Source organism: Prunus avium, chromosome 1 (genome assembly GCF_965620075.1).
Source record: "Prunus avium chromosome 1, drPruAviu1.hap1.1, whole genome shotgun sequence".
NCBI lineage: Eukaryota > Viridiplantae > Streptophyta > Magnoliopsida > Rosales > Rosaceae > Prunus > Prunus avium.
This window is the reverse complement of record NC_142284.1, coordinates 19,400,900-19,427,724: the sequence shown is the minus strand read 5'-3', so window position 1 is coordinate 19,427,724 and position 26,825 is coordinate 19,400,900. Positions and strand designations below refer to the sequence as shown.

Genomic DNA, 26,825 nt, shown 5'->3' with positions numbered 1-26,825 from the left:
ACAAGTGTACGTCAATACACATGGCCACATCCTTGGTTTTTACCCTAAATTCTTATTTTATTGTTTTTTCTTATGAAATTCATAACTAAATACACAAAAATGATAAAAATATTCCGAAAATTGATACGAACTCATTGACACTTCATCTTCCTTACTGAATTCCCCGTTTCATGGTTATTCATTTTAAAAGACAATTTCGAGCATTCACGGGAGATGCTTGTTGATGTAGGTTATCTAGGTTAAAGTTAACAACATATATAGCTAGGGTTAAGAGGAAAGTGAGTTATCTAAAGGCATTCAAATTTTTTCTTTATGAAATTGATGATTTCTAGCTTCCCCCAGTTGTATAACGTCACAAGGAGGCCGGAGTAATTTTCGGGGCATTTTTCCAATTTTTCTACAATTTATTTAACTTTTTTCAAGATTTTTGCACTAAAAAAAGCCAAAATAATCGGAAGTTGACACCTGGCGCGATCTGAGCGCATCACCTTTCACCACTTGCACAAGTGTACGTCAATACACATGGCCACATCCTTGGTTTTTACCCTAAATTCTTATTTTATTGTTTTTTCTTATGAAATTCATAACTAAATACACAAAAATGATAAAAATGTTCCGAAAATTGATACGAACTCATTGACACTTCATCTTCCTTACTGAATTCCCTGTTTCATGGTTACGCTATATTAGTATTTTATTATTATTTACCCTACATTATTATTATATTACTTTTTAGCCTCTACATTTGTTAATTATATTTACTCGAAATTATTATTTTTATTGTTATTTTGAGTGAGAATAGACCATTTCTGGTGTTAATCAGTTTCTCTCTTCTTCAATTTGTTAATTTTTTTTTTCCTTTATTAGGGTGAAGGGATGTTTTGAAAAAGAAAAAGAACAAATTACATTCCAAGTATTGTATAACATCAGAAAAAAGTCCATGAATAACCCATTATTTGTATAGCTTAATTTACTGCATCCAAACATTTCATTCATTCATACAAAATTGACGAATTACTGACGACTGACATAATGGTCCCATAAGATAGTTTTACATTGCAAAGCATATTATTTGGTCCCTGTTAGCAATACCACGATGACCCCAACCAACTGAACAGCCGTAGCCGCAATTAGTCAGTCGTATTGGTCGGCTTCTTCCGAGCAGCTTTGACGTGCTTATGCTCACTCATGTCACCACCATCGTCTAGTATCTCTCTCACAGCATCAGGGGATACATAGTCCCAATTATAACTTGTATGAGTAGTTGCCGCAAATGCTCGGAAATTTTCGAATCCTTCGTTGAATGCCATCTCCAGTTCACTATGGTGCTCTTCGCATCGCATATGGTTCATCAAACAACCTTTAATTTCATCATTCATTACTGTATCCAACTCCTCTGCTTTCAACTTCCTTGTATGACTCAACTTCAAGTACTTGTTCTTTTGGGAGAACGCTTTGTTAACTCTAATGTTAAGATCAGCCAGAATGGCCTCGTCTTCAACAGATTTCTCGTGCCACGAATTGATCAGTCTGGAATTATAATCTAGCTTGCTACTGACTGCATGTATTGCCTCTAATGGATCATCGGAGTCCCCCTCACTCCCAAATGATGTTGAAAATGGAAGGGGTCGGCGAGTACAACGTGGAAATGGAGCCTGCAACTCCAATTTTTCATATTCGACTGTGTTGTTGGCGCCTGAAGAGGATGACATGCTTGAATAATCCTATTTGTTTTTAGAGGATGAGGATTGCATATGCAATTTCGTTTGAGGAAGGGGACATAGCTTTATAGACCAACATACTAAAGCTTGCGTGTAGTCAACATATGTACTTTACTTCAATTTTTAAAAAGAGGTGTCAGGTTTTGCTTTTCAAGCATGTCAACCTCATTACACCACTGTCAGTCGTTGAAAGAAACTCAATGGCAGTGACTGATCGGTTCATAATTGTATATTATTTCTTACCCTTCTAGCTTATGATTTGGTTATGTTTTTGAGTTAAACTTGTGCTTTTAATCCTTTTTGTGTTTATCTTTCAGTTAATTGAGCTTTAGGTAACAATGATGGCTTTGGAGAACATAATTCATGCAATTCAAGCATGTTAAGGCCTAATTTGGATGAATTGATGAAGAGCTTAAAGACAAATTCATTATGGCTACAGCCCCCTGCCAGTCCAGTTCCGTAGGTCATATTGCAAGCTTTGTTTCAGCAACCTACATAGCTCGGATGAGGCCACATTCTTCATGAAAGTTGCTCCAATTGGTGTGTACTATAACATATCCAAAATTCAGCCCCATTGGATAAATCTGGTGTCCGTTACCTAGCAAACACAGAACCATGCTCAGGATGGATCTTATCAGCGCGGAAAATGAGTTAGCAATTTGTTTCGGCCTTAACTTCTTCCTCCGACCTTGGATTGGCCCAAATAACATATGGCTGGAAAGAAGACATTCTGAACTTCAATTTAGAGTGCTTAAAGTCCTAATTTGATTAAGAGAAGCCCAAGTTGTAAGCCCTTGAAGTTGCTGGTCATGCTGACCTCAGCATGTGCTGGTTGGATGCTTGGTCATGGTGAGCTAGGTATGAGCTATCATTTCTGGTTGGAAGCTTGGTCATGGTGACATGAAGATGAGCTAGGGCTGCTGGTGGGATTTAGTGGTGAAGTGCATCAACCAATTCAAGATTTTCTAATACAAGTGCATCACCCATTTCAGATTTTCTAATACAAGTGCATCAACCATTTCAGATTTTATAATTCAAGTGTTGTATGCATTAGTCTTATTGAATTCTGATTTTCACTTCCCCTAGGCCTATAAATAGGGAAGTTCTCTAAGCTTGTAATAACACCCCAAGGGGGGGGAGCTCTCAAACACTTCTCTAGAGCTCCCTTCCCTTCTCTCCCTCAAATTCTCTTAGTTTCCCTTTGTAGTTCTCAATTGTTGTAATAAGATCATTCTATTAAATTTTCTTTGTACTAAATATCAAACACTTTTCCTTTCTCTTCTTCTAATTCTCTAAAGCTTTCAAACACATGTTCTTCCAAAATCCTCAAAGTTCTCAAACATCTCTCTACTTCCCTTCTCTTCCAAAAGTCTCCATGTCTCAAACACTTCACAAACACATTTCTCTTCCTTCCCTAAGTTCTCAAATTCTCCAAGTTCACAAACATCCTCCAAGTTCTCAACCACTCTCTTCCAAATTCTCAAAGTTCCTAAACACTCTCTTCCAAAATCCACAAAGCTCTCAAAACACCTCTCTACTTTCTTCTCCAAATCCTCCAAGTTCTCAAACACTCTCTTCCAAATTCCCCATGTCTTAAACACATTCCCTTCCAAAATCCTCAAAGCTCTCAAACACATGTTCTTCCAAAATTCTCTAAAGTTCCCAAACACTTTCTTCTCCCTCCTCAAAGTTCTCAAACACTTCCTTTCTTCCTCAAAGTTCTCTTAGTTTCCTTAATGTTTTCTTAGTTGTAATTTATTTTTCTTTGTTATGTAAATTCTTTTCTTAAGTTTTCAAGTTGAATTAGTTTCCAAGTTTCAATTATGGTTTTTGTTCTTATTCATTATGCTTATAAGTTAATATGCTAGTTTGAATGATTGATCACCATTTAGGCTTGCATGTTAGCTATCTTGGTTTGAATTAAGAGTATACACCATGCTTTAATTCGAATTGAACTATGAATAGGAAGAGTATGTATGGACATTCGACAACAGGGATTAGATACATACTTGGTTGTTTAAAATGTTCTTCTATGCTTAATGGGTTCCTAATGCTTAATTTTAGGTTAGACAACAAATGATCAAATTAGGGAATTAGGAACACAAGGTTATGACCACACACCATGGCTTAATCATACTTTAGCTAGAATCAATCCATTAATCTAAATTGAACTTGGGAACTTATTTGCTTGAGTTACTTATTTCTTTCTTCCTTGTTTTATGTTCTTTGTTTTTGTTTCTATTTTGTGTAGGGAAACTAAATTGGATCATTCAATCACCAATCCCTGTGGAATCGACCTCGCACTTACATATGCTATACTACCAACGGTTCGTGCACTTGCGAGTATCACAAGTTGAGGATGCAGCTTAATCCATTTTGGTGGAGCTGAAATCTGGACAACAGTGACATCTAGTTAGTGAACCCAACCACAGTGGTTAGGATTAAACTTAGATTGTATCAGACAAAAAATTAATTTATACATTGTCAACCAAATATTTTTTGGCGGGAACCTTTTTATTGGTATTACTATCACATCCTTCATAGAAACTCTCCCTCCACGAAAAACTGACTCCTCCACCGAATCTCTCTCCATCGACTGAAACTCTCTCCCTCCATAGAATGGATTTACTAACCAAGTTTGATGTCAGCATAATAAACACCCCTCCAAACAAAGACCGCCTTCGACACGCAAGTGAGTCACCAGACAAGCAGTGTCACATTCCTAGACAGAATGACCATTTTGTTGGAAGTTTTGAGTCTGAAAGGGTTCTTGGATTCTGGAAGGAGAGGCATCTTCAACTTGGTGATGAAATCCAAAGGGCAAGGGCACGTTTGGAATTTGTTGAAGGCCAAATTGAAGATGACAAAAGGCAGGCCAATCTGGATAGGGCGAAGTTGCAGCGCATGAAGCGTAGACACAAATGACTTCGGAGTGTAGCTGTTCAAAAATACAAGAACTCATCTAATGCAGTGGAGTCAAAGAAGCGTGTGATGCAAGCTGGATTCGACTACTTCCGGTCCTATGCAAAACTCGTCGTACCCGGGTTTGATTGGTCATCTATTACCTTTTCCGACATTAACAAATATACTCACCAAGGGAAGTAACCATTTTGGTTATCGTGTTTGAGCAGAGGCAAATCAGTGGAATTGGAATTTTCGTTCAACTCTGCTTCAAACCTATTTTGATGCTTACTATTATGGAAGATTTCAACCTTCATATTTTGATGTCTTTAATGATGAGAACACGTGATGCAACGTGGCCATCTACTTCAGTCATATGTTGCTGCCATGTCCATTTTTGTGTGATCACGTATCAGATTTGGACATGGTTGCATCATATGCAATGTTGCCTTTATTTATTATATGTTAGGGCAAGGTTTATGGAAAAGCATTTGTGAGTGCGTTATGTTATTGTTTTTTTGTACTGGTTCATCTCCTACTATTGTTTTCTTCCTTTATATTATATGTTTGTGGAATCCCTCAAAGTTAACATATACTGTGAAATAAATGCAGAGTGAATATATAATCACTTATATAGACTAGGACAAATATTCACTAATATTTTAAAATTGCTTGAGTGGTGTGAGGTTTTTCAAAAAAGTATGGCATTATTTTATGTGATTGGACATGATGGATATTTTGTACTGATTCCCGATGGACTACTTATTGAATACCTGTGACGGTTCATAACTCTAGACGCAGTTGCATATGGACTACTTATTGAATACCTCTGACGTGTTCAAAGCTCTAGGCGCAGTTGCAATGATGGCTTCAAAGCAGTGTGCAATTATTATATATGTACATTATTATAACAAAACAAAAACAGATTATGTTACATCCTTATATTTGAAAGGAAACTATTTCTTGTCTTATTACAAATTATATAACGAATATTAAGGAAATATACTTGTTAAAGTGAACAGACATATATACTTAGGGTTAAGAGGAAAGTCAGTTCTCTGAAACAATTTGGATTTTTTCATTGCGAAATGGATGCTTTATAGGTTCCTCTAGTTTTATAACGTCACAAGGAGGCCGGAGTAATTTTCGGGGCATTTTTACGATTTTCCGACTATTTCTTACAATTTGTTCAAGTTGTTTGCACTAAAAAACCCCAAATAATCGCAAGTTGACACATGGCGCGATCTCAGTGCATACCTTTCACCACTTGCACAAGTGTACGTCAGTTGCAACCAAACATTCTTGCTTTTTACCCTAAATTCTTATTTTATTGTTTTGCCTTACAAAATTCATAACTAAAAACACAAAAATGATAAAAAAAAACTTCCGAAAATTGCTACGAATTCATTGAGGCTTCATCTTTCTTACTGAATTCCCCGTTTCGTGGTGACGCTAAATTATTATGATATTGTTCTTGACCCTAAATTATTATTATATGACTTTTTACCTTCTATATTTATTAATTTTATTGACCCTAATTTTTTTTTTTTTGTAATTTTGTTATGCGAAAAGACCATTTCAGGTGCCAATTAGTTTCTCTCTTCTTCAATTTCTTAACTTCTAATTTTTATTAGGGTTAAGGGATGTTTTGAAAAAGTAAATGAAAAAAATACATGTCAACCATTGTATGGCATCAGAAAAAAATTAGTTTTGGATATGATAAGTGGGAAAATGTCTTTTCCAAGCACTGGTGAACAGACAGCTCACTCCATGCACGCCTTTTCGTTTACCAAATATTAAGATTGTAGTTGGGCAAAATATCTATGTCAGTAAGATGTCATATTACCCATCTCTGATGTCAGTAAGCATTCAAGTATACAAATATATATACGTAGATTTATATATAAAACGGTTTATGACTGCACAAACACCAGACAAAATACATTAGAACCCAACATTTGGCCAACGTAGCCAGCCAACGTAGAACTGAAGAGAAGCAAGTCAAGAAAGCATAAAAACCTTAAAAACATACTACAACTAATTATAAGGGTATGGATTCCCTGGCACAACATACACACGCATTACCTTGAACCAAAAAACACTCTCACGGTGCCATTTGCATCGATTGCAACAAGTCCAGAACGAAGGATTTATCTTTGCTTCAGTAGGCCAGCCTTCAATAACAAAACACCATTCGTTGTTGTTACAAGCGCTGCAATGATTGAACTTAATCTTCCCATAGTAAAACATATCTACAATATGTCTTGCAACATTCCAAACTCGGCTTAATCTTCGTCTCAAAGCATCCCTGGTTCCTTTCATATCAATGTTGTTACGTTGATTCAAAGAACACAAAAATTCTAATGCATCCTCTTTTGACTGACCAATTCCAGACATGCCAAGAAGTCCAACTATATATGCCGCTTCCATATGGCCTGCCGTGGCTGCGATGCGCATCCCATACAACGCTTCCACGTTACCATGCATGAAAAACACGTCGAACGCCTCTCTAAATATCGACTCAGGGTTCTCGCAAGCTCTGCATTGTTGCAAGAAAAGCTGGACCGCAGGATTAGCATGGTACCAGCTAGGATGGTCTGGGTACTTAGCCATTGAAATGGTGTTCCACACTTGTGGAGTGTTTGCCAACGTCCGGAATAATGGGCACACAGATGCCATACGGAAGAGATCTTCCGAAGATTGGGTTGCCACGTATAACATCACTTTAAACCAAGCCAACTCCGGGATGAAGGCTTGGGGCATCTCCAAATGGATATGCTTCCTTCTCTTTCCTCCGACTGTAGTGAAATATTTGGAATTCATGTGTTTCTATTTTTTTGGAATGGAACGATTTGAGGAGTGGAAGAGGGGAGAAATGAGAATAGATGGGGTTTTGGTTCTGTTATAGGGTGTGTTTGTTGTACCGTTTGGAAAATGTGTTTCCACTTGAGGTTTTTCTCCCTTGACCCTTTTTAAAGAAACTGAACCAACACCCTAAAACTAGAGAAAAACAAAAGAGAAGGAAAATGTCATCGAAATGCAAAGTCAGACAGTCAAAAAGTAAATTAAGAACCTATATGCATAGGCAATTTTAGGATTTTCCCGCCCTTTTTATGTCAATGAAACAAATGTGACGGATTACTGACTAGTCACAGAACGTCCCATCACATAACTTTTCATTTTCCCACACCGAAATATAGTAGTAATGTTATTAAAATGTGATGGATGTTTATCCAACTAGTTGGTTTAATGAAATATAATGAAAATAATATAGGGTTTAGGGCAGTTTTCCCTCCATTTTCATATTGGGTTTTGGTAGTTAAATATTATATTGGTTTGTGCCCCATATCTGACGGTACATGTGTCGAAAGCATGCCCAACCCACCCACAGACAGAAAAGAGGATATAATCGCATTTGGGCAGAGATGAGAGAGCTCTGAGTCCGAAGAGGTTTGAGTGAGAAGATCTGAGTGAGAAGGTATGATTCCAAAGAGGTTTCAGTGAGAAGATCTAAGTGAGAAAAGGTACAAGTGAGAAGATTCAACATGTCTTCGTCTTCATCTCCCGCTCAAACAAAGAGGTGTCCGTACTGTGGAGCTGCAATGGTGCTTCGGGTTTCAAAATCAGACAAAAATCGAGGGAAGCCATTTTGGAAGTGCCTAACCTCCTATGTAAGTTTTCATTTCCAGAATATGTATGTGGGTGAAAAAAACCTTGGTCTAACTCTGACACAATTATTTTGCATATATGATGCCTGCAATTAGGGAGCCACCAGTTGCAATGGATTTGAATGGGTTGATGTAACTTCCGCTCAAGCAGAACAGCCAGATGACACGTATGATGCTACGGTGCTGAATATGCTGAAGTCCATTAAGGACTTGGTATTAGTTTTATTACTTTTATCAATTTTATTATTATTTGTTCTTTTAATGACCAATTAAGTGCACAGTTTCAAGGATTGTAAAAGTTCTCCCCAAAAAGACATGTTGCACGCACCACCAATGAGTTTTCAAACCCATTTTGTAATATTTGTTCTTGAAATAGGTGGATTGGCATTGAGTTTAAATTATTGTTCTTGAAATAGGTAGATTGTTTATTGGCGTATACTAAAGGTTTATTGATTGTTTACTGCATGTATATCGCATGTTATAGCGCGAATATTGGATGTTTATTGAAGGTTTATTGATTGTTTACTGCATGTGTATCGCATGTTATTTATCGGATATTGGATGTTTATTGAAGGTTTATTGATTGTTTACTGCATCTGTATCGCATGTTATTTATCGGATATTGGATGTTTATTGAAGGTTTATTGATTGTGTACTGCATCTGTATCGCATGTTATTTATCGGATATTGGATGTTTATTGAAGGTTTATTGATTGTTTACTGCATTTGTATCGCATGTTATTTATCGGATATTGGATGTTTATTGAAGGTTTATTGATTGTTTACTGCATGTATTTCGCATGTTATTGTCCGATATTGAATGTTTATTGAAGGTTTATTGATTGTTTATTAGTAGGAAGAACAACTATTCAGTAGAATTTCCTAATCGATACGACTCCCTTATGGATGGTGAAATTAGGGACTGATGTATATTGCATGTCTATTGCGTATAGATTGCATGTGTATTGCGTGTATATTGCTTGTCTGTTGCCTGTGTATTGTTGTTTATTTCCTTCGTAAGCAATAAACAATCAATACACACGCAATAAATGTACGCTATGCACGCAATAGACAAGCAATATAGACGCAATAGACAAGCAATATAGATGCACCAATATACATTACTTTTATGCTACTGAGTTGCCCAAGACCAATAAAATAAAGAAAATCAACGAATTTATTAACCGATTATAAAGGAAAGAGGGATTCAAACCCGATGGGCGGTACGGAACCAATAGGAAGTTTTTATAGCATTGCAGATGGGAAATGTTTATTGAAGTTTTATTGAGGTTTATTGACGGTTTACTGAATGTTTACTGAAGGGTTACTGCATGTATATCGCATGTGTTTCTATAAAGAGGGCATGGTTGAATAAAACATTGGAGGCGAGGGCATAGCCGCCTATTTCCCTTACAGAATTACAATCAATACACACGCAACCCATTGCGATTAAGTTAAGGCATGGTGAACGGCTTAAAGATTGGGATGTGATATTTGGAATGGTGGCTTGGATAAATCATGACATATTACTTTGCAATAATGTAATACACTTTAAAAAGCCATCAGTCATTGTTCACATATGCAGTCTTCCAATCCCAATTCAATGCAGTTTGGTTAAGGTTATGTCGTGAAGGAGTTAGGGCAATATTACAGAGATGTTTGTTTCATTAAATCCAAAAAAACTTTACACTCCAGATGCACATTCTATGTATGGGAATGGCATGTGCCTAACTTCAAAAACGCATATGCCTATCCATTTACATTTGCCCACGTGCACTAGATTTACAGATCCATTTACTTTTCTCCTCACTAAGCCTCTGCATCTCCATTTCAGATTCTTCATTTTTCTGTCCATGCTCTGCATCCAGCTACTATATACATTTAGCCTAATATGAGAATAAACGTAGCGTAGTATCACACTAATCAAAATGAAAGCATGCATCCGCTATAATAATATTTTGGTTCTAATTGTTGTCCAATAACTTAAACTTAAAATTATGTACAAAAATACACTAAGATTGAGAAAGACGAAGAAGAATTGAGGAGCAGAGGTAGAATTCAAAAAGGAGCCGTGGATCTGTATTGTGTATTTACATGACTTTCAAATTGGAGATTTCCAAAACCAATTTAATCATCACGTACGTGAACCCATTTCAACCACTATCATGGCATGTAAGCATCTCCCCGTAATATCTCTGCAGCCAACTTCAACCGGAAAAAGGGCATGTTCTGCGCGGTGCAAGTAGCTAACGGAATCTCAGCGCTCAAAAGCTCAATGTACTTCAACACAAACATGCCACAATCGCCTCTGAAGCAAATCAAGAACTCGATCAATTCAAGTAATGACATTGTAACGTAATTGACAATTTCAAGTAATAAAATTAAAGAAAAAGTTGTGCTCACTGATTAGATTGTTGTGGAACATCCACACGTTCTATTGGCCATGGACACCACCAATCTCTGCTGCAGTCGTTTGCGTAAACACCTTCTTCATAAAAGTCGATGGAGTTGAGAAGATTTGGAATCGTAATTGAAAGCGGGGCGAGTTCTTCCTTTAACATCTCATCTGGAATAACTGAAACCATTGAATCGTACACTTTGATTTCACACTTAACCAGATCAATCATTAGAGCCACCCAATGCTTATGCTTCGTCAACATACAAGGGGCATACACCTTATACACGTTCTGCCAATCCACCCCACACGCCGGAACCTTGCCATTTACAACGTTCACTAAACTGTTTCTAATTTTCCACCCAGCCTGCTCTTTTTTTCTTTTATTATCCACAAAGCAAGTATGGATGTGATTCTGTGAAATAGAAAACAATCAATGGTTAAACACCTCCACAAAGCAAGTATGGATAATTTGTAATTATTAACTGCACTTGGTCAAGCCCTATGACATACCATGAAAAATACATCGGTCGTTGTCCAGTTCGATATTTCTACAACCTCCAAATCTTGTTGTAGCTTCCGGATGAGATACAACCCCAAATCAATGTGCTGCACATGTTTTTCTAGTCAATCTCATAATCTATGTACATTAAAACAAATGCATAATCAATTAAACTTACATCTCCTGTCAGCCAACCGTCAGCTTTTACGAGGGAAGCGAAGAATTCAATCTCAGCTTCCACGTGGCCAAATTGCATCACTAAACTGTGAATATAACAAAGTTTTAGATCACAACAATTTAAAAATATATACACTAATGCCTTCTATCTCAAAAAACAAGGGACTTACTTTGGGTTAAGGCGCCATTCCCAACAAAGTTTCAGCAATTTCACCATATCATCATGCGGAATCGCCTTCATTGGGTCTAACATCCGAAGTCGGGTTGTCTCTGGCACAGTTTTTTTCACCAATTCACTAGCTTCAATGATCTTCCACATAGGAATAATCCTCTTTCTCTTTCGTAATTGGACCCCTTGTTCCACAGCTTTACCTTTATCATTCAACCAAACGTTCAACTCAGATAGCACAGCTGTAGGTTGATCCAAATCAATATCCCCGAGATTAAACTCAACAGTTGTCCCCGCCGTGCTCTCACCAATGTCATCACAAACCAAAACAACTTCATCATCCGCTTCCTCACATTCCTTTATTTGCACTTCCTTTTCCTCACTTTTTTTACTTTTCACTTCCTTGCCCTCCCTTCTTTTTCTTTGCGGATCCTCTCCATCACTGCTTTTTCTTTGCAGTTCCCCTCCGTCACTGCTTTTTCTTTGCAGTTCCCCTCCGTCACTGCTTTTTCTTTGCAGTTCCTCTCCCTCACTATTTTTTCTTTTCACTTCCTCTCCCTCACTGCTCTTTCTTTGCAGTTCCTCTCCCTCATTGCTTTTTCTTTTCACTTCCTCTCCCTCACTGCTCTTTCTTTGCGCTTCCTCTCCCTTGCTGCTTTTTATTTTCACTTGCTCTCCCTCTTTTCTTTTCCTTTGCGCTTCCTCTACCTCACTTGGTTTTCTTTGCACTTCACCCCCTTCAATCCCCTCCTCGTCCTTTTCCTCTCCCTCATATCTGTTACTTGGCCCTTCATCCCATTCACTATCATCCATTTCGTCAGATCCCGTAAATAGATGTGAGATGGCACAACGATTCGTCCTCTCTTTCAGTAAAGCTAGGTCCCTCCTTACTTCCTGCTCAAACTGAGGACCTAAACAGTGGTCCAAAAGTTTTTCCATCCGTATGACCTTTAACTCAAGGACGTCATTTTCCCGCTTTACTTGAAACAACTCGGACCTCAACAAGCTTACCAGCTTGTTCAACTCATCAAGATCAGCACATGAAGAAGGAATTGACTCTGCCGAGACAACAGCAGGGCGATCCTGTGGCCAACTCCAATATGATTGTCTCATTTCCTCTTCACTCGGACGTAGCGCCCGCAACTGAACTGACTGTTTCAGAATACAGACAATATTCATATTCAATCATTCTACTTAATAATTTCATTGAATCTTATAAATAGTTTCAAGGGCTGCAAACCAAACCTCTTTGCTCTGGAAAAAATAATTGTTCAACTTCCTCATCTCGGGCATAGACGTAGTCGTTCTCCATCGCAAAATACGCGGGACAGCTGTTGGATCAACAACCTTGCAGTAATTCAGGTCCACCATTCTAGGAATTAATTCATATACCCAAATCTACACAATTCACAGGACAAAAGTCATTATTTAAGTTTTAAAGTTCACAAAGCATAACTGACATGAACATTATTACCATGTACCTGGAAAGCATACGTGAAACCTTTAAAACTCCACCCACCCCTTTGCACTTCACCATGCTTATGCTTCTTGCCCTTCTCATTTTTCCGGCTTGTTCCCGTTACCTTACTTTTCCCCTTCTCTCTTCCCTCTTCATTTTCAAAGCTTTTCATATACTTTGTTGGTGCAGAAAATAGACTGTCTTGGGTTTTGTCAAACGACACCGAACCCCACGGATACCTGTTGAACGCATCCAAGTCCTCTACAAGGGTCAGGTAATTTACATTGATGTTCAAATGCTTGTCCCTTCCCAAAACCACTAACTCAGCAAAGTAAACAAGAGCTAGCTTGTAGACGTCATCTCTCTCTTTGCACCTCATAAATGCTTCTTCTAAAGCATTACATGTAATTCCTTCGTCTATAAAATATCTTTTCTGAAGTCTAATTTCAGCACTTTCTCCACTAGAAACTTCAGGCACTTCCCCAAAACGAAGCCCCGAGATCAAACAGAAATCCTGACGAGTAAACTGAGCAACGTCGCACCCTATTAAGAAACTCAGTCCATCCAAGTCTTTCACACCCTGCCCCGCGACTCGACGCAACACAACTCCATGCACAATCTGCCCGCTAAACTGAATCTTGTCTATATTCAGAAGATGGCCAAAGCATGATGTCTTGAATTGTTCTAATTGTTCCGCACTCAACTTCGCTCGAATTGCAGCTAGGGTTGAATTTGCATGTGAGCAGTTGTTCACCCGTGACGCATATGCCTCTGACTCTGGCCATACCAGCTGCACGTTGGATCCCATTTCCTAAAATACAAGATGAAATAACGTTAACACGTATACTACCACCACGTATTTGCACAATCATATTGGTATTTAGTATTTACATAACTAGTCAACCAGGCACATTACAAATTTTATGAAGTACATGCGCATAGGGATTACTGATCACAGCCTTTAACATCATCAAAGCAATATGACAAATTTTGTGCAAATACCTGTTAATGCAATGATTCTGTGAATTACAACCAATAGCATGTATTTTATTTTTGGATACAAACTCCAATCAATGGTTGATGCATGAGTGAGTGTGAGTGCAATCTAGGCAAGTTCTGCACTTCACACACATGACAATTATTGTCATCTCATACACAACACAAAATAAATAAATAAATAAGAAAGATAGTGGAAGGAAGCAAAGCAAAGAATTTGCTCTGCTATCTGCTTGCTAAGCCATTGCCACATCCTTCTTTCTTTCTAGCTTTTTCTTCAGTGAGCTACTATGATCATGGATCAACCTTCATTTCAAATGCTTTGCACTTTTATTCATGACTTTATTATTATATCTTCTCATTTTTCACAGGCAAATTTAGCAACAAGGGAAATAATATTTATTTCAAAAAATATATATATTATAGCGCCAGAGATATGTTATTGACATGTTATTGACTTCAGGGTCTCCTCCAATTCAACACCATTATCTTATTCATATCATTATTGATATGTTATTGACATGTTATTAACATGTGTTGACTTGATTTTCATTCATTTTTTAACATATACACAAGCAAAAATTAACATGCAAGTGAAGCACAAGGAAGAGATGCCAAATCCAACAACATTGATGGTACAAATTGGGGAAAACCTTTACTCTAACCCTAAACTCAAATTCCATAAATTACTCACCAAATGTTGGTTATTGAACAATCGCAAGGTGTCTGTGCGGGGTCTTTGTGCGGCTTTGCTCCACAAATGGAACCTTTCACTTCCAACAAATACGGCTTCTCTCCTTCCCCTTCCACTGCTTCGCCACTTCCCCTTCCACTGAAAATAAATACTTTTTCAGGGTTTAGAGAATGGAGTTGCGCTGCGTTCAACCGTTTCCTTCAACCGTCGTTAATCGTTGCCTTCAACCTTTTCTCAGAGCTTAGCAGTTTCTCAGAGCTATGGGTTTTAGAGTGATGGGTTTTTTCTGTTCAAACTTCGAATTGATTTTTTCTGTTCAAACTTCGAACTTGCCTCTTTTTTTTTTTTTTTTGGGACCAACTTCAATGCTGGATATTAAATTCGGGTTTGGGTTCCTCACCTACCCGATTGCAAAACTTTATCTCAATTCTCCCTAGCCTTTGGATTGATCTGATGGCTATAAAGTGAACCCCTTATAACTTACCACTCATAACTTTCCACTCATTATAGTCTGACCTATACTGATGAGGGGAATAACAAAAATTTCATGAACAATAACTTGAACATTTAATACCAACTCCAAACATAAACCAGTAACATATGCTTGAAGGTAAAAGCAATAATAGGGCCTTAATAAGTCTGTTTCCTAAATTCCTCACTTTCCAAACTATTAAACAAATAAAATAAGCATTATACTAAAAGAACTAATATCAATTCTAACACTAAAATATATCCATAAACAAAATTGAAAACTAAAACAGTAAGTAAAACTCTACATAAAACTTAATTCCCTAATCCCTTGTTCAAACTGTTAATAAACCTTTCTAAAATCCATTCCTGAAACTGTTTACAATTTTTCCAAACTGTCCAACATTTCTGACCATGCAAAAACATTTAATTTCATTCTAAGTCTTAACTGAATAATATACTATAAAATGTTCATGCCTGAAAATAAACTTATAAATAAATCATTTCATTTCTGTAGCATCTTGCTCAAACTAATAACAAACTTTTCTAACTATCCATAATTTCTGAGCATACATAAATAATTGCAATCATTTCAAGCTATAACAGACTAACAGAACATAAATGTGTCACACTTGAAAATAAAAATGATAAATAATCATTCATGAATATTTAATAAATTCGAAATTGAATGGAAGCCATTTTAAAAACAAATGTCCACTTATTGATAAAATAAAGGGGGTTTCACTAAAACACCCAAAATGGGGCTGAAATTATAAAAAAACCCAACACCCAAAACACTTTATAAACACACCCAAAACCTATCATTACACACACTCAAAACTCATTTATAAACACACCCAAAAAATATACAATTGGGTTTATTTTGGGTGTGTTTCTATGTTTAAATAGTGTGTGAGTTTTTTTATAAATACATGCCTAGGATTGGATTTATTTATAATAATCTATAAAATAAATAATTTAAACACTGGATAACATCCCCAAAACCTGGTAATGGATTAGAAAATTTCTATCAAATAATTAGTAGATAAAAAAATTAGCAATTTAAAGAAGAGTCATTCAGATATAGCCCCTTGCAACTAAAATAGTCTAGAAAAAAAGTCACATACTTCTAACTAAAACCCAAAATTTGAATTGAACGGCAAAATTATCCATTAATAATGTTTTATTAACAATCCCATGCCATAACCCCCCTATGTTTAGCACCGAACAGATTCTCCCTTTTATATCACTTATTTTCGGAGACAAAAAAAAAAAAAAATCCTTTTTAAATCCCTTAAAAATTGAAAAAACTTCTGGATACGAGATTGAATGTTTTGTTGTATAATAATCTAAAAAAAGATGGTGCTTTCGATGGGGTTTAAGCTTTAAAAAGGGGGGAATCTCTTGTATTGTTGTTGACCGACATATCATGTTTAATTGATTTTTTAATAGTTTAATATCTTTTAATAGCAAATTGATAGAATATCTATAAAGTGTAAATTTGTAAATCACAGTGACAAAATCGGCCACAATTTTTTTTTTCTGAGTAACAATATTGAAATTTCCTACAAAACCCAATGATCACTAGAAGCAAGGTTTTTAGCGAATCACCATATTGAAATTTCATACAAAATAACCCGTTCATGATATGATCCCTAAGTTCCCAGAAATCGTCCAATAATCTATAAAATTATAAATAAATAAAAATGCCTGATGTAAGCAATGCTTGTATAAAATATATATATATATATATATATATATATATATATATATATATATATATATATATGTGTGTATGTATCATACATAGTATGTGTACCTGTGTCATCAATGGTAGACCTTCACAAATTTTAGCAATCGCCCGTCCAATTCTCTCTAAACCAAGAGGTATATCAGAACTCTACCATCTGAGCAAGCTGCATGTTTCAATATGGACCAGCATTCATCTCTTCATAGGAGGTCCAAATTAGGCCGCGGAAGTGTTTCTGTGAGTGATGCAACTACACCACTGCGGGTAGTGACAATAATTTTGCTTCCTGGAGCAGAATTCAACTTTGACAAACAGCTCTTCAACCTTTCCCATTTCTCAGACTCTTCATTCCAAACATCATCAAGTACAAGAAAATACCTTTTCCCCGAGAACTCTTCTCGGAGGTTTGTAAGCAATGCTTGCTGACTTGTCGTCGCTACCTTTCCTGAGAGTAATTCTAACATCGCAGTTAAAATTGAATTGACGTTGAAAGTGTTTGATACACACACCCACAATTTTTTGTTGAAATACACATCGATAGCACCTTCATTGTACACGGACTGGGCCAAAGTTGTCTTTCCCAGTCCTGGCATTCCCGCAATCGCCATAACCGACAGATTTTCTTGATTCATGTTGGAGTTGGTCAATGTTGTAACTATGTCTGACACAGCGTCCTTCCTTCCAATGATGATTTCATCTTTACCAATGAATGCGTTGGTTTCTCGGTCCTCTCTAATTCTTTGAAGGGTTGCCTCTTTTTTCTTTGCAATTAATTCGATGCAAGATGCTTCGCTCTTGAGCTCCGCCATAGAAGCGCTGATTTTTCTAATTCTATGTGCCATTTTTAGTCGAAACAAAATGGGATTGGAGGGAGAAAAGAAGTTGAGCACCTCTTTACACATATCGTTATGCAGTTCTACTCGTCTCCGGAGAAATTCATTGTTGATTTCTTCAAAGACATCATGAGCCTCATCAGCTATTTCCTTAATTAAGTTTCTTCACCCAGCCTTACACTGGCTTGCCACCATCTTGTGCCTTCTTAGCAGCACCTCCTAAGAAATCTTGAAGGATGGATAAGGATTCGTTGAGCTTCCCTAGTTCAGCTTTGTATCCTCAGGCAAGACTGATTTCTTGAGCAGCAAGGGAAGTCAGCTTCGTCAGTATTCCCTCGGTCGCGAAAGTAAGCAGAGATTCTACTGCCATCTTAGTTTCCTTGTGTAAACCCTGCGCAAGACAAACATCAGATAATATTAGTGCTAGTTAATTAATTAAGAAACGAGAAGAAGAGACTGAAGATGGATGAAGATGCACAGGCATAGAGCTTCTCTCGTAGGTAGAAGGAGAAGGAGATGAGGAAGGCAGATTTGCAATACAAGACAACAATAGCACGCAGAGTTTAAGATACTTCTGGATGCAGCTACGACAAATTACTAAAATCTTGTTTACTTGATACTTTCCGCAATTCTTTAAAAAACACCTTACGCCCGTCCTTTCAAGTCTTTCCCCATAAAAGAGAAGATTATATTCAAAATAAGAGACGGGCCCATTAGAAGACAAGTGGAAGTGGAAGTTTGAAAACCTTACATTTCTTCACTGTCAAAGTTGGAGCTATTATGAATTCATTGTACGCATAGAGTCAATCTGTCTGCAGTCTAGTCACCAAACTGACAAGAAAAAGGAGAAGGATAAACAAGTCTTATTCCTTTGAGAAATGATTTAGAATGAATAAACTCTAGTTAAACCGAAAGGTGAAGAATGAAAAGGATTTTGATTCCAGGAAAGAAGAAATTACTGTAGATTTTTGGGATGTGAGAAATCTTGGGCCACTCTGTGCCGCTGTCCTTGGTGCATCTTTCCTCCAGAAGGGGACATTCCCAAATTCTTAGGGTTTGTAATTTGGTGAGGCGTTGCATAGCTGTGACACTAGGTAGATTCATGAGCTTCTGGCAATACCGAATGTCTAGCGTTTTAAGGGATGTAAGGTTACCCAACCAATCCTCAAGAGCCTCCACTCCATTGAATCTGCGTATCTGTAAAGATGTTAGAGAAGTGAAGTGTTGAATTTGTTGAGGCAAATACTTGAGCTTGGGCCACCCCGTCAACTCTAATCTTTGAAGTTGTGATGATCCAATTCCAAGATGGAAATCAGGGAAGGAATCGAGCTCCTCACAAAACCAACCAAGTTCCAATGCCTTCAAACTTGCGCAGCAATGTAGCCGTGTGGGCAGATATTTTAATTTCCCACAATTATAAATCACCAACTGACAGAGAGATGTGAGGTTGTCTAAACTCCGAAGACTCTCTAAATTAGGGGCATTTCTTATTTTCAACTCCACAAGAGAGGAGGCCAGTTGTACGCCACTACTCACCAAACTTTCTAATCTCTCACAATGTTGAATGCTCAATTGACAGAGGGAAGTGAAGAGGTTTAAATTTGGAATAGACTGTAGACCATCACAACTCCATATACCCAAATCCACAACAGAGACGGGCCCACTACTCACCAAACTTTCTAATCTCTCACAACTTTCAATGCTCAATTCACAGAGGGACGTGAAGAGGTTTAAATCTGGAATAGACTGTAGATCACCACAACTCCATATATGCAAACGCACAATAGAGATGGGCCCACTACTCACCAAACTTTCTAATCTCTCACAACTTTTAATGCTCAATTCACAGAGGGATGTGTAGAGGTTTAAATCTAGAATAGATTCTAGACCACCACAACTCCATATACGCAAATCCACAACAAAGACAGGCCCACTACTCACCAAACTTTCTAATCTCTTACAATTTTGAATGTTCAATTTACAGAGGGACGTGAAGAGGTTTAAATCTTGAATAGATTCTAGACCAACACATTTAATTATACTCAACTCCACAACAGAGACGGGCCCACTACTCACCAAACTTTCTAATCTCTCACAATTTTGAATGTTCAATTTACGAAGGGATGTGAAGAGGTTTAAATCTGGAATAGATTCTAGACCACCACATTTAATTATACTTAACTCCACAATAGAGACGGGGCCATTACTCACCAAACTTTCTAATCTCTCACAACTTTTAATGCTCAATTCACGGAGGGACTTGAAGCTGTGCAAATCTTGAATAGATTGTAGACTAGGGCACTGGTATATAAGTAACTTTCGAAGAGATGCACAACAACCAAAGACATCGGGGGCAATACAAGTTAACTTCTCCCAATCTCTTATCTTCATACGTTCTATCTTCAACAACATCTCTTTAGACAGACATGTAAGCTCCTTATGACCTTGTATATTCAACTTCTTCAGAGATGGGAAATGACTAGGAGCCTTCCTCAGGTTGGGACAATTCCGGATATCTAGCTTCCCCAGGCAAGGAAACACCATGACTTGTTCTGGTGCTTCCATCCATTCAATTAGCTCCTTGCAATCATGAATGTGTAATTCTTTCAGTGCTGGAAATACAACCACTCTCCTTATACCTGCCGTAGCCTCATCATAAACAAGATCAGTTCCGTAAATCTCTGCTCCAACACATTTTAGATTATCTATTCCTTCAATCCAAACAAATGTAAGATGAGGTAGATGGCCGAGTGTTGGGACTTCTTCACATCTGTTGCACCCCTTAAGCTTAATCTGCTTTAAATTGTCAAGCTTAATCATCCATGATGGAAATTTAGTACCCATGAAATATTGAATCTCTAGCCTTTCCAACTCAGAATGCGGCTGGAGGCCTTCTAGTACGTCCTCCTCATTATTGTTGGTTATTGATCTATCTTTCGACCATACAAATATCAAGCCGCGTAAGTTTTTCTTATTCTTTAATTTAGCTATCCTTGCCTCATCTCTATTCCTTACATGTTCCAAATTACAAATAATCAATTTACCCTTCAATTGATTCAAGGCAGCCAGCTCCTCAATTTCCCTACCCATCACCACATAATCCTCATAAGGTAATTTTCGGAGGCTAGTCAATTTCCCTAAGACCCCAACAACTGGAAATTTCGTTCCCCTGTCACAATAAACATGTCTCAAGTTGATCAAGTTTTGCACATCTTTTGGAAATTCTTCAAGGCGGGAGTTTGTTGCTCTTAATGTCTGTAGGTTATATAGCCTGCCAATAGAATTTGGGATACTTTTGATTACTGTAAAGGAAATGTCAAGATATCTCAAGTGTTTCAGCTTTCCGATTGAACTTGGAAGCTCCTCAATATATACGGCAAATAATTTCAAGACGCGTAAAGCTTTAAACACTGGCAACATGTTTCGAGGTAGTGCTTCAGCATTCAAAAACAGTGATCTTAATTTCCCACTACTTCCTTCTGGAATTCTTTCTATAATACTGGGAGTTGCAACATGTTGAATCTTGGGGAAGTCTCGCATCATGCATCCAGATTCGGATACGCGTTCTGCAAGATCGTGCAAGAGATCGTGCATCTTGCATTGAATAACAATGCCCTCATCATCCACTATAGCATCTTGAAATAAGGAGCTTTGGAATAGAATATCAAAATATTCATTACCTATATCCTCCATCTCTAGATTACTTTGTTCTGAACAAGGATGGAGTAATCCTTGAGCCATCCAAAGTTGAATCAAGACATCTCTTTCCATCTCGGCATCTTTCATGAACGTTGAGCAATATGCAAAACATTGCTTCAATGCTGGTGATTCCAAATTATCGAAACTCAACTTCAAGACTGACATGATTTTATCTTCTCCCTTTGGTAACTCCCATATTCTACTGTCTTTGACTTTAGACCATTCAGTAGTAGTCTTTTTAGAGCGCAAAATGCCTTCCAAAACCTAGTAATGGATTAGAGAATTTCTATCAAATAATAAGTAGGATAAAATAATTAGCAATTTAAAGAAGAGTCATTCAGATATAGCCCCATGCAACTAAAATAGTCTAGACAAAAACCGACATATTTCTAACTAAAAACTAAAACCCAAAATTTGAATTAAACCCCCTATGTTTAGCACCAAACCGATTCTCCCTTTTAAATCCCTTACTTTCTTAGACAAAAAATAAAATAAAATCCCTTTTATCAACAATCCCCCGACCGGCAAGCCCATATGAAATTCTTATTGTAAATATTATAGGTAGCCTATGCATAAAAAAACTTTTGGATACGAGATTGAATGTTTTATTGTATAATAATCTAAAAAAAGAAGGTGGTTTCTATGGGGTTTGGATTATTTATTTATTATTTTTAGCACTTTTTTATACTTGTTTAAACTTTAAAGGCTTTTTATCACAAATGGTCCTTGACGTTTACGAAATTATCACGAATGGTCCTTGAGGTTTTTTTGTGATATTAATAGTAACGTTTGGACTTTTTATCACAAATGGTCCATGACATCAGAAATTCTGTTAAGTATTTGATGTAGTGGATAAGTGGAGCCACATGTCCAATCACATCGTGACATGTGGATTAAATAAATAAAGAAATATTTTTTTATAATAAATATCCATGTTTTTGTGCAACTTCTCATCCCCTCTCTATACTCAATCTCTCTCTCCCGATGTACTCTCTCTCCTCCCTCTAGCCTCTCTCTCTTTCCCTCTGCCCTCGCCCTCTGTTGCTCTCCCTCTCCTCTCCCTCTCCCTTAAACATATAGTCCGAAAGTTAATTAGCTTTCTCTTGTTTTGATGGAAAAATTATATCAAAAGTTTGTTTGATCCAAATGATTAAGCCATTCAATGCAAAAGAATTGAAACAGAGGCAACAAATGATTATTTAGGTTTTATTAGGTTTGTAAAGGCAACAAAGAACTTTCAGTCGGGCTGTAGAGGCTACAAAAAAACAGAGGGAGAGGGAAAGCACAGGGAGGAGAGAGAGAGAGAGAGAGAGAGGCTAAATGGTTTTTTTAATGGATTTTCATAAAAAAAAATATTTCTTTATTTATTTAATCCACATGTCACGATGTGATTGGACATGTGGGCTCCACTTATCTTCCACATCAAACACTTTACAGAATTCTTGATGGCAGGAACTATTTGTGATAAAAAGTCCAAACATTAAGGATTGTTAGTGTCACAAAAAAACCTCAAGGACCATTCGTGATAATTTCGTAAACGTCAAGGACTATTTGTGATAAAAAACCAACTTTAAAAAGAGGGAATCTCTTTTATTATTGTTGACCGACAGATGATGCATGAGAAAAGCCTCCTCACGTGAAAAAATAAATTGTTGTTGACAGACATATCACATTTAATTGATTTTCTAATAGTTTAATATCTTTTAATAGCAAATTGATAGAATATCTATAAATTGTAACCCCTAATTTTATATTTGTTAGGTTATTAAAATTATTTACCAATAAGCAATATTTTATCAATACTGAGGTTAATTAAGGGTTTGGAGACATCCCTGGAAGAGCCAAGAGTTGGAATCATACTGGAATATCTTTGTTGGTTTCTATTTAATAAAGTGATTGTGATAGGCATGATGACATGAAACTATTCTCTTCTTTCAGACCATGTTATTTCCTTCAACATGAAAATGCATCAATGCAATTCAAAGTAACTCATTCATGATATGATCCCTAAATGCCAAGAACTCATCCAACAATCTATAAAATTTTAAATAAATAAAAATGCCTGCTGTAAGCAATGCTTGTATCAGTAAAAAAACAAAGAAAAAAAAAGTGAGTGAGAAAAATAATATATATATATATATATATACATATAGTACGTGTACCTTTGCCATCAATGGTAGACCATCACATTTTTTAGCAATCTCCCGTCCAATACTCTCTAAATGAAGAGGTACATCAGAACTACCATCTGAGCAAGCTGCATATTTCAATATGGACCAGCATTCATCTGTTGATAGAAGTTCTAACTTAGGCCGTGGAAGTGTTTCTGTGATTGATGCAACTTTGACACTGCGGGTAGTGACAATAATTTTGCTTCCTGGAGCAGAATTCAACTTTGACAAACAGCTCATCAAACGTTCCCATTTCTCCAAATCTTCATTCCAAACATCATCAAGTACAAGAAAATACCTTTTTCCCGACAACTCTTCTCCGAGGTTTGTAAGCAATGCTTGCTGACTTGTCGTGGCTACCTTTCGTGAGAGTAATTCTAACATGGCAGTTAAAATTGAATTGACGCTGAAAGTGTTTGAAACACACACCCACAATTTTTTGTTGAAATACTCATTGATAGCACCTTCATTGTACACTGACTTGGCCAAAGTTGTCTTTCCCAGTCCTGGCATTCCCACAATCGCCATAACCAACAGATTTTTTTCATTAGTATTGGAGTTGGTCAATGTTGTAACTATATCTGACACAACCGCATTCCTTCCAATGATGATTTCATCTTTACCAATGAATGCGTTGGTTTCTCGGTCCTCCCTAATTCTTTGAAAGGTTGGATCTTTTTTCTTTGCAACTAACCCAATGAAAGCTGCTTCATTCTTGAGATCCGCCAGAGAAGCGCTGATTTTTCTAATTCTGTGTGCCATCTTTTGTCGAAAATTTGACGCAGAAATGAAGTTGAGCACCTTTTTTCCCATTCGGTTTTGCAGTTCTACTCGTCTCCGGAGAAATTCATAGTTGATGTCTTCCAAGACATCATCAGCCTCATCAGCTATGTCTTTAAGTTTCTTCACCCAATCTCCCTCTGCCTTGCCCCCATCTTTTCCCTTCTCAGCAACATCTCCTAAGAAATCTTGAAGGATGGATAAGGATTGACTGAGCTTCCTTAGTTCAGCTTTGAATCCCCAGGCCATACGGAATTCTTCAGCAGCAAGGTCAATCAGCTTCGTCAGTATTCCCTCGGTCGCAAAAGTAAGCACAGATCCTACTGCCATATCTTAGTTTCCTTGTGTAACCCTGCGCAAGACAAACAGCAGATCATATTAATGCTAGTTAATTAATTAAGAAACGAGAAGAAGAGATGGATGAAGACGCACAGGCACAGAGCTTCTCTCGTAGGTAGAAGGAGAAGGAGATGATGAATGCAGATTTGCAATACAAGACAGCAATAGCAAGCAGAGACCGGCAGAGGAGCTTCTTTAACTCTCAGGAGGAGACTTAAAAGTCTTGCTGGGCTCTACTATTTTGATATTTGTGGACACATGCATTTCTCACCAACCGATCATTAAATACCTTCAATCTACTTTATACCGTGGCACATGCATTTGTTGGCATTTGTCTGGTGGTGGTCTCAAGTACCAACGAATAATGAGACTACAAACAATTTCATGAGAAAATAAGTCCATTTTTAAACAGAGTGTAAGAACAGAACGGTGAAAAGCATTTTTAGTTACTAAAGTTAGGTAGGTACGAAAACAATTTTGATGACCGTAATTTCAATTTTTCCAATTTAACCATCACTCTCTCTTATCCCTCACTCTGAACATCATCAATCAATTTTGTTTTTTGGAACGGCAAATCAACATATTATACAACATGTGTAATTTACATATATCTGGCAAGGTTTCGAGAGACATAAATAAAAATAGACTAATATATTCTGTTACAATTTATAGACATTCTGTTATCTTTCGTTAAATGTAGTTTTTATTATTATTATTTTTTTTAGGACTCTCCTTCAGTCTTCTTCCTCTAACTCAACCAGTTATGATATATATATATTGTGCTATTAGACTTTAGCAAAATGCGGGAAATCTTAGGTTGAAATCAAAATTGTGAGGTATAAGGAAAATAAAAAAGCAAAATCAAATTAAAATGAAATCAACAACATACCAATATTTTTTTGTGCTCTATCACCTTGATTATGTCTCATTTTCAACCAAAGTCACAATACGGTTCTCACTCAATTGATTCAGACTTCAATATAACACCCAATTTGTGACATTATACCTCATTATTTCAATTTCAACCCAAGATTTCCCCATATTTTTAAAACTCTTATAGCACAATAACCTAACTCTTTGAGTTAGAGGAAGAAGACTTGAACGTGCTTCATGAAAATATAAAAAAAAAACTGCACTTAATGGAAGTTGACGGAAGATAATGAAACGTCTATAAATCGTAAACTTTTGGAAACACAGTGACCAATTTGGCTAAATTTTTTTGAGTGACCAAAAAGGTATTTAACCCTAAAATTATTAACGAGTGTTGAGGCCCAAAAAATCCATGGTTGGGCCCGAATAAATTCACGGCCCAAGACGATATATTATTGGAAAAAGACTCAATTCGAAGTGCACAAAAGTTTTCCGTGCACGAGCCATATTCTACATGCCATGCCAAATAAAAATCTATCATGCTAGAAACTGAGATAAAATTATAAGAGTGCATTTAGCTTTGCAAATCCATGCCAATTATCTCATCAAGCGCATGCCAAGCAACGCGCTATGCCAAGCGGGAAATTATTATCCCACAACAAGCTTAAGTAGGCCTAAGCCACTTAAATGCCTGGGGCTTGCTTGAGTAGGATTGTGGTGTGGATGGTAACAAATTATCATGGGGCCCATGGATGGGCCAAGGAATGGAAGTCTCGGGTCGCTTGGGGGCCTCGGGACTCAAGCTCATTTTCTTAGGCCCAAACATGGGTAAGCACAAGAGAGGAAATGGACCATTGCTTCAACTAGAGTAACCCAACCAAAATAGCCCATCATTTTAGTAAAAAAAATAACCCATTATCTTAAATAGCCCACAAAGCCCAAATATTTGGTAAACCTAACCCACTTATTAGATGACTTGGTTTTCTATATTAAAAAGCCCAACCATTTGAATAAGGGGAAGTCAAGGCCTTCAGCACTTGGCTGAAACAAAAGACCATGAAGAGGCCAAAGATTCACATGTGAGGGGTTACTGGGAGAACGAGTTCCAAGTGCAAGCATTCAAGAAACCAAGGGGTATTGACACGCAGGGGAGGGCGCTATCTCTTAAACCAGCAGGCGCACCCATTTTTCTTTCCTTCATCAGATTTGGCCATGAAAATAGGAGGAAATAAG

General features: G+C 37.1%; 1 protein-coding gene across 6 annotated transcripts; it reads right to left on the bottom strand.

Annotated features, from left to right (window-relative positions):
* Positions 1-10,199: 10,199 nt before the first annotated feature.
* Positions 10,200-24,972, bottom strand: LOC110745685 (uncharacterized). Of its 6 annotated transcripts, XM_088250499.1 has the most exons (9): positions 18,212-18,558; positions 14,683-18,124; positions 13,015-13,803; positions 12,779-12,931; positions 11,535-12,685; positions 11,366-11,450; positions 11,199-11,294; positions 10,694-11,100; positions 10,200-10,598 (listed from the first exon to the last, which is right to left on the bottom strand). In XM_088250499.1, the coding sequence occupies exons 3-9, from the start codon at positions 13,798-13,800 to the stop codon at positions 10,454-10,456; spliced, it is 2,823 nt and encodes a 940-aa protein (XP_088106625.1). In that variant the 5' UTR covers positions 13,801-13,803; positions 14,683-18,124; positions 18,212-18,558; the 3' UTR covers positions 10,200-10,453. The 6 variants fall into 6 exon arrangements, 1 of the variants encoding a protein (XP_088106625.1); XR_015834536.1 differs by lacking the exons at positions 10,200-10,598; positions 10,694-11,100; positions 11,199-11,294; ... (2 more) ...; positions 12,779-12,931; positions 13,015-13,803 and adding exons at positions 18,693-21,696; positions 23,595-24,735; positions 24,816-24,972 and having other exon boundaries at positions 14,688-15,203; positions 16,970-18,124; positions 18,212-18,564; XR_015834535.1 differs by lacking the exons at positions 10,200-10,598; positions 10,694-11,100; positions 11,199-11,294; ... (2 more) ...; positions 12,779-12,931; positions 13,015-13,803 and adding exons at positions 18,693-21,696; positions 23,595-24,735; positions 24,816-24,972 and having other exon boundaries at positions 16,625-18,124; positions 18,212-18,398; positions 18,485-18,564.
* Positions 24,973-26,825: the final 1,853 nt, after the last annotated feature.

What these genes read in the sequence shown, in the direction of transcription:
- LOC110745685 (XM_088250499.1), bottom strand. Translation starts at nt 13,800, where the DNA reads ATGGGATCCAACGTGCAGCTGGTATGGCCAGAGTCAGAGGCATATGCG. An exon ending in GAATGGCGCCTTAACCCAAA is followed by an intron (nt 11,451 to 11,534) that starts GTAAGTCCCTTG and finishes TTATATTCACAG; the next exon opens with TTTAGTGATGCAATTTGGCC. An exon ending in GTTCCACAACAATCTAATCA is followed by an intron (nt 10,599 to 10,693) that starts GTGAGCACAACT and finishes GATTTGCTTCAG; the next exon opens with AGGCGATTGTGGCATGTTTG.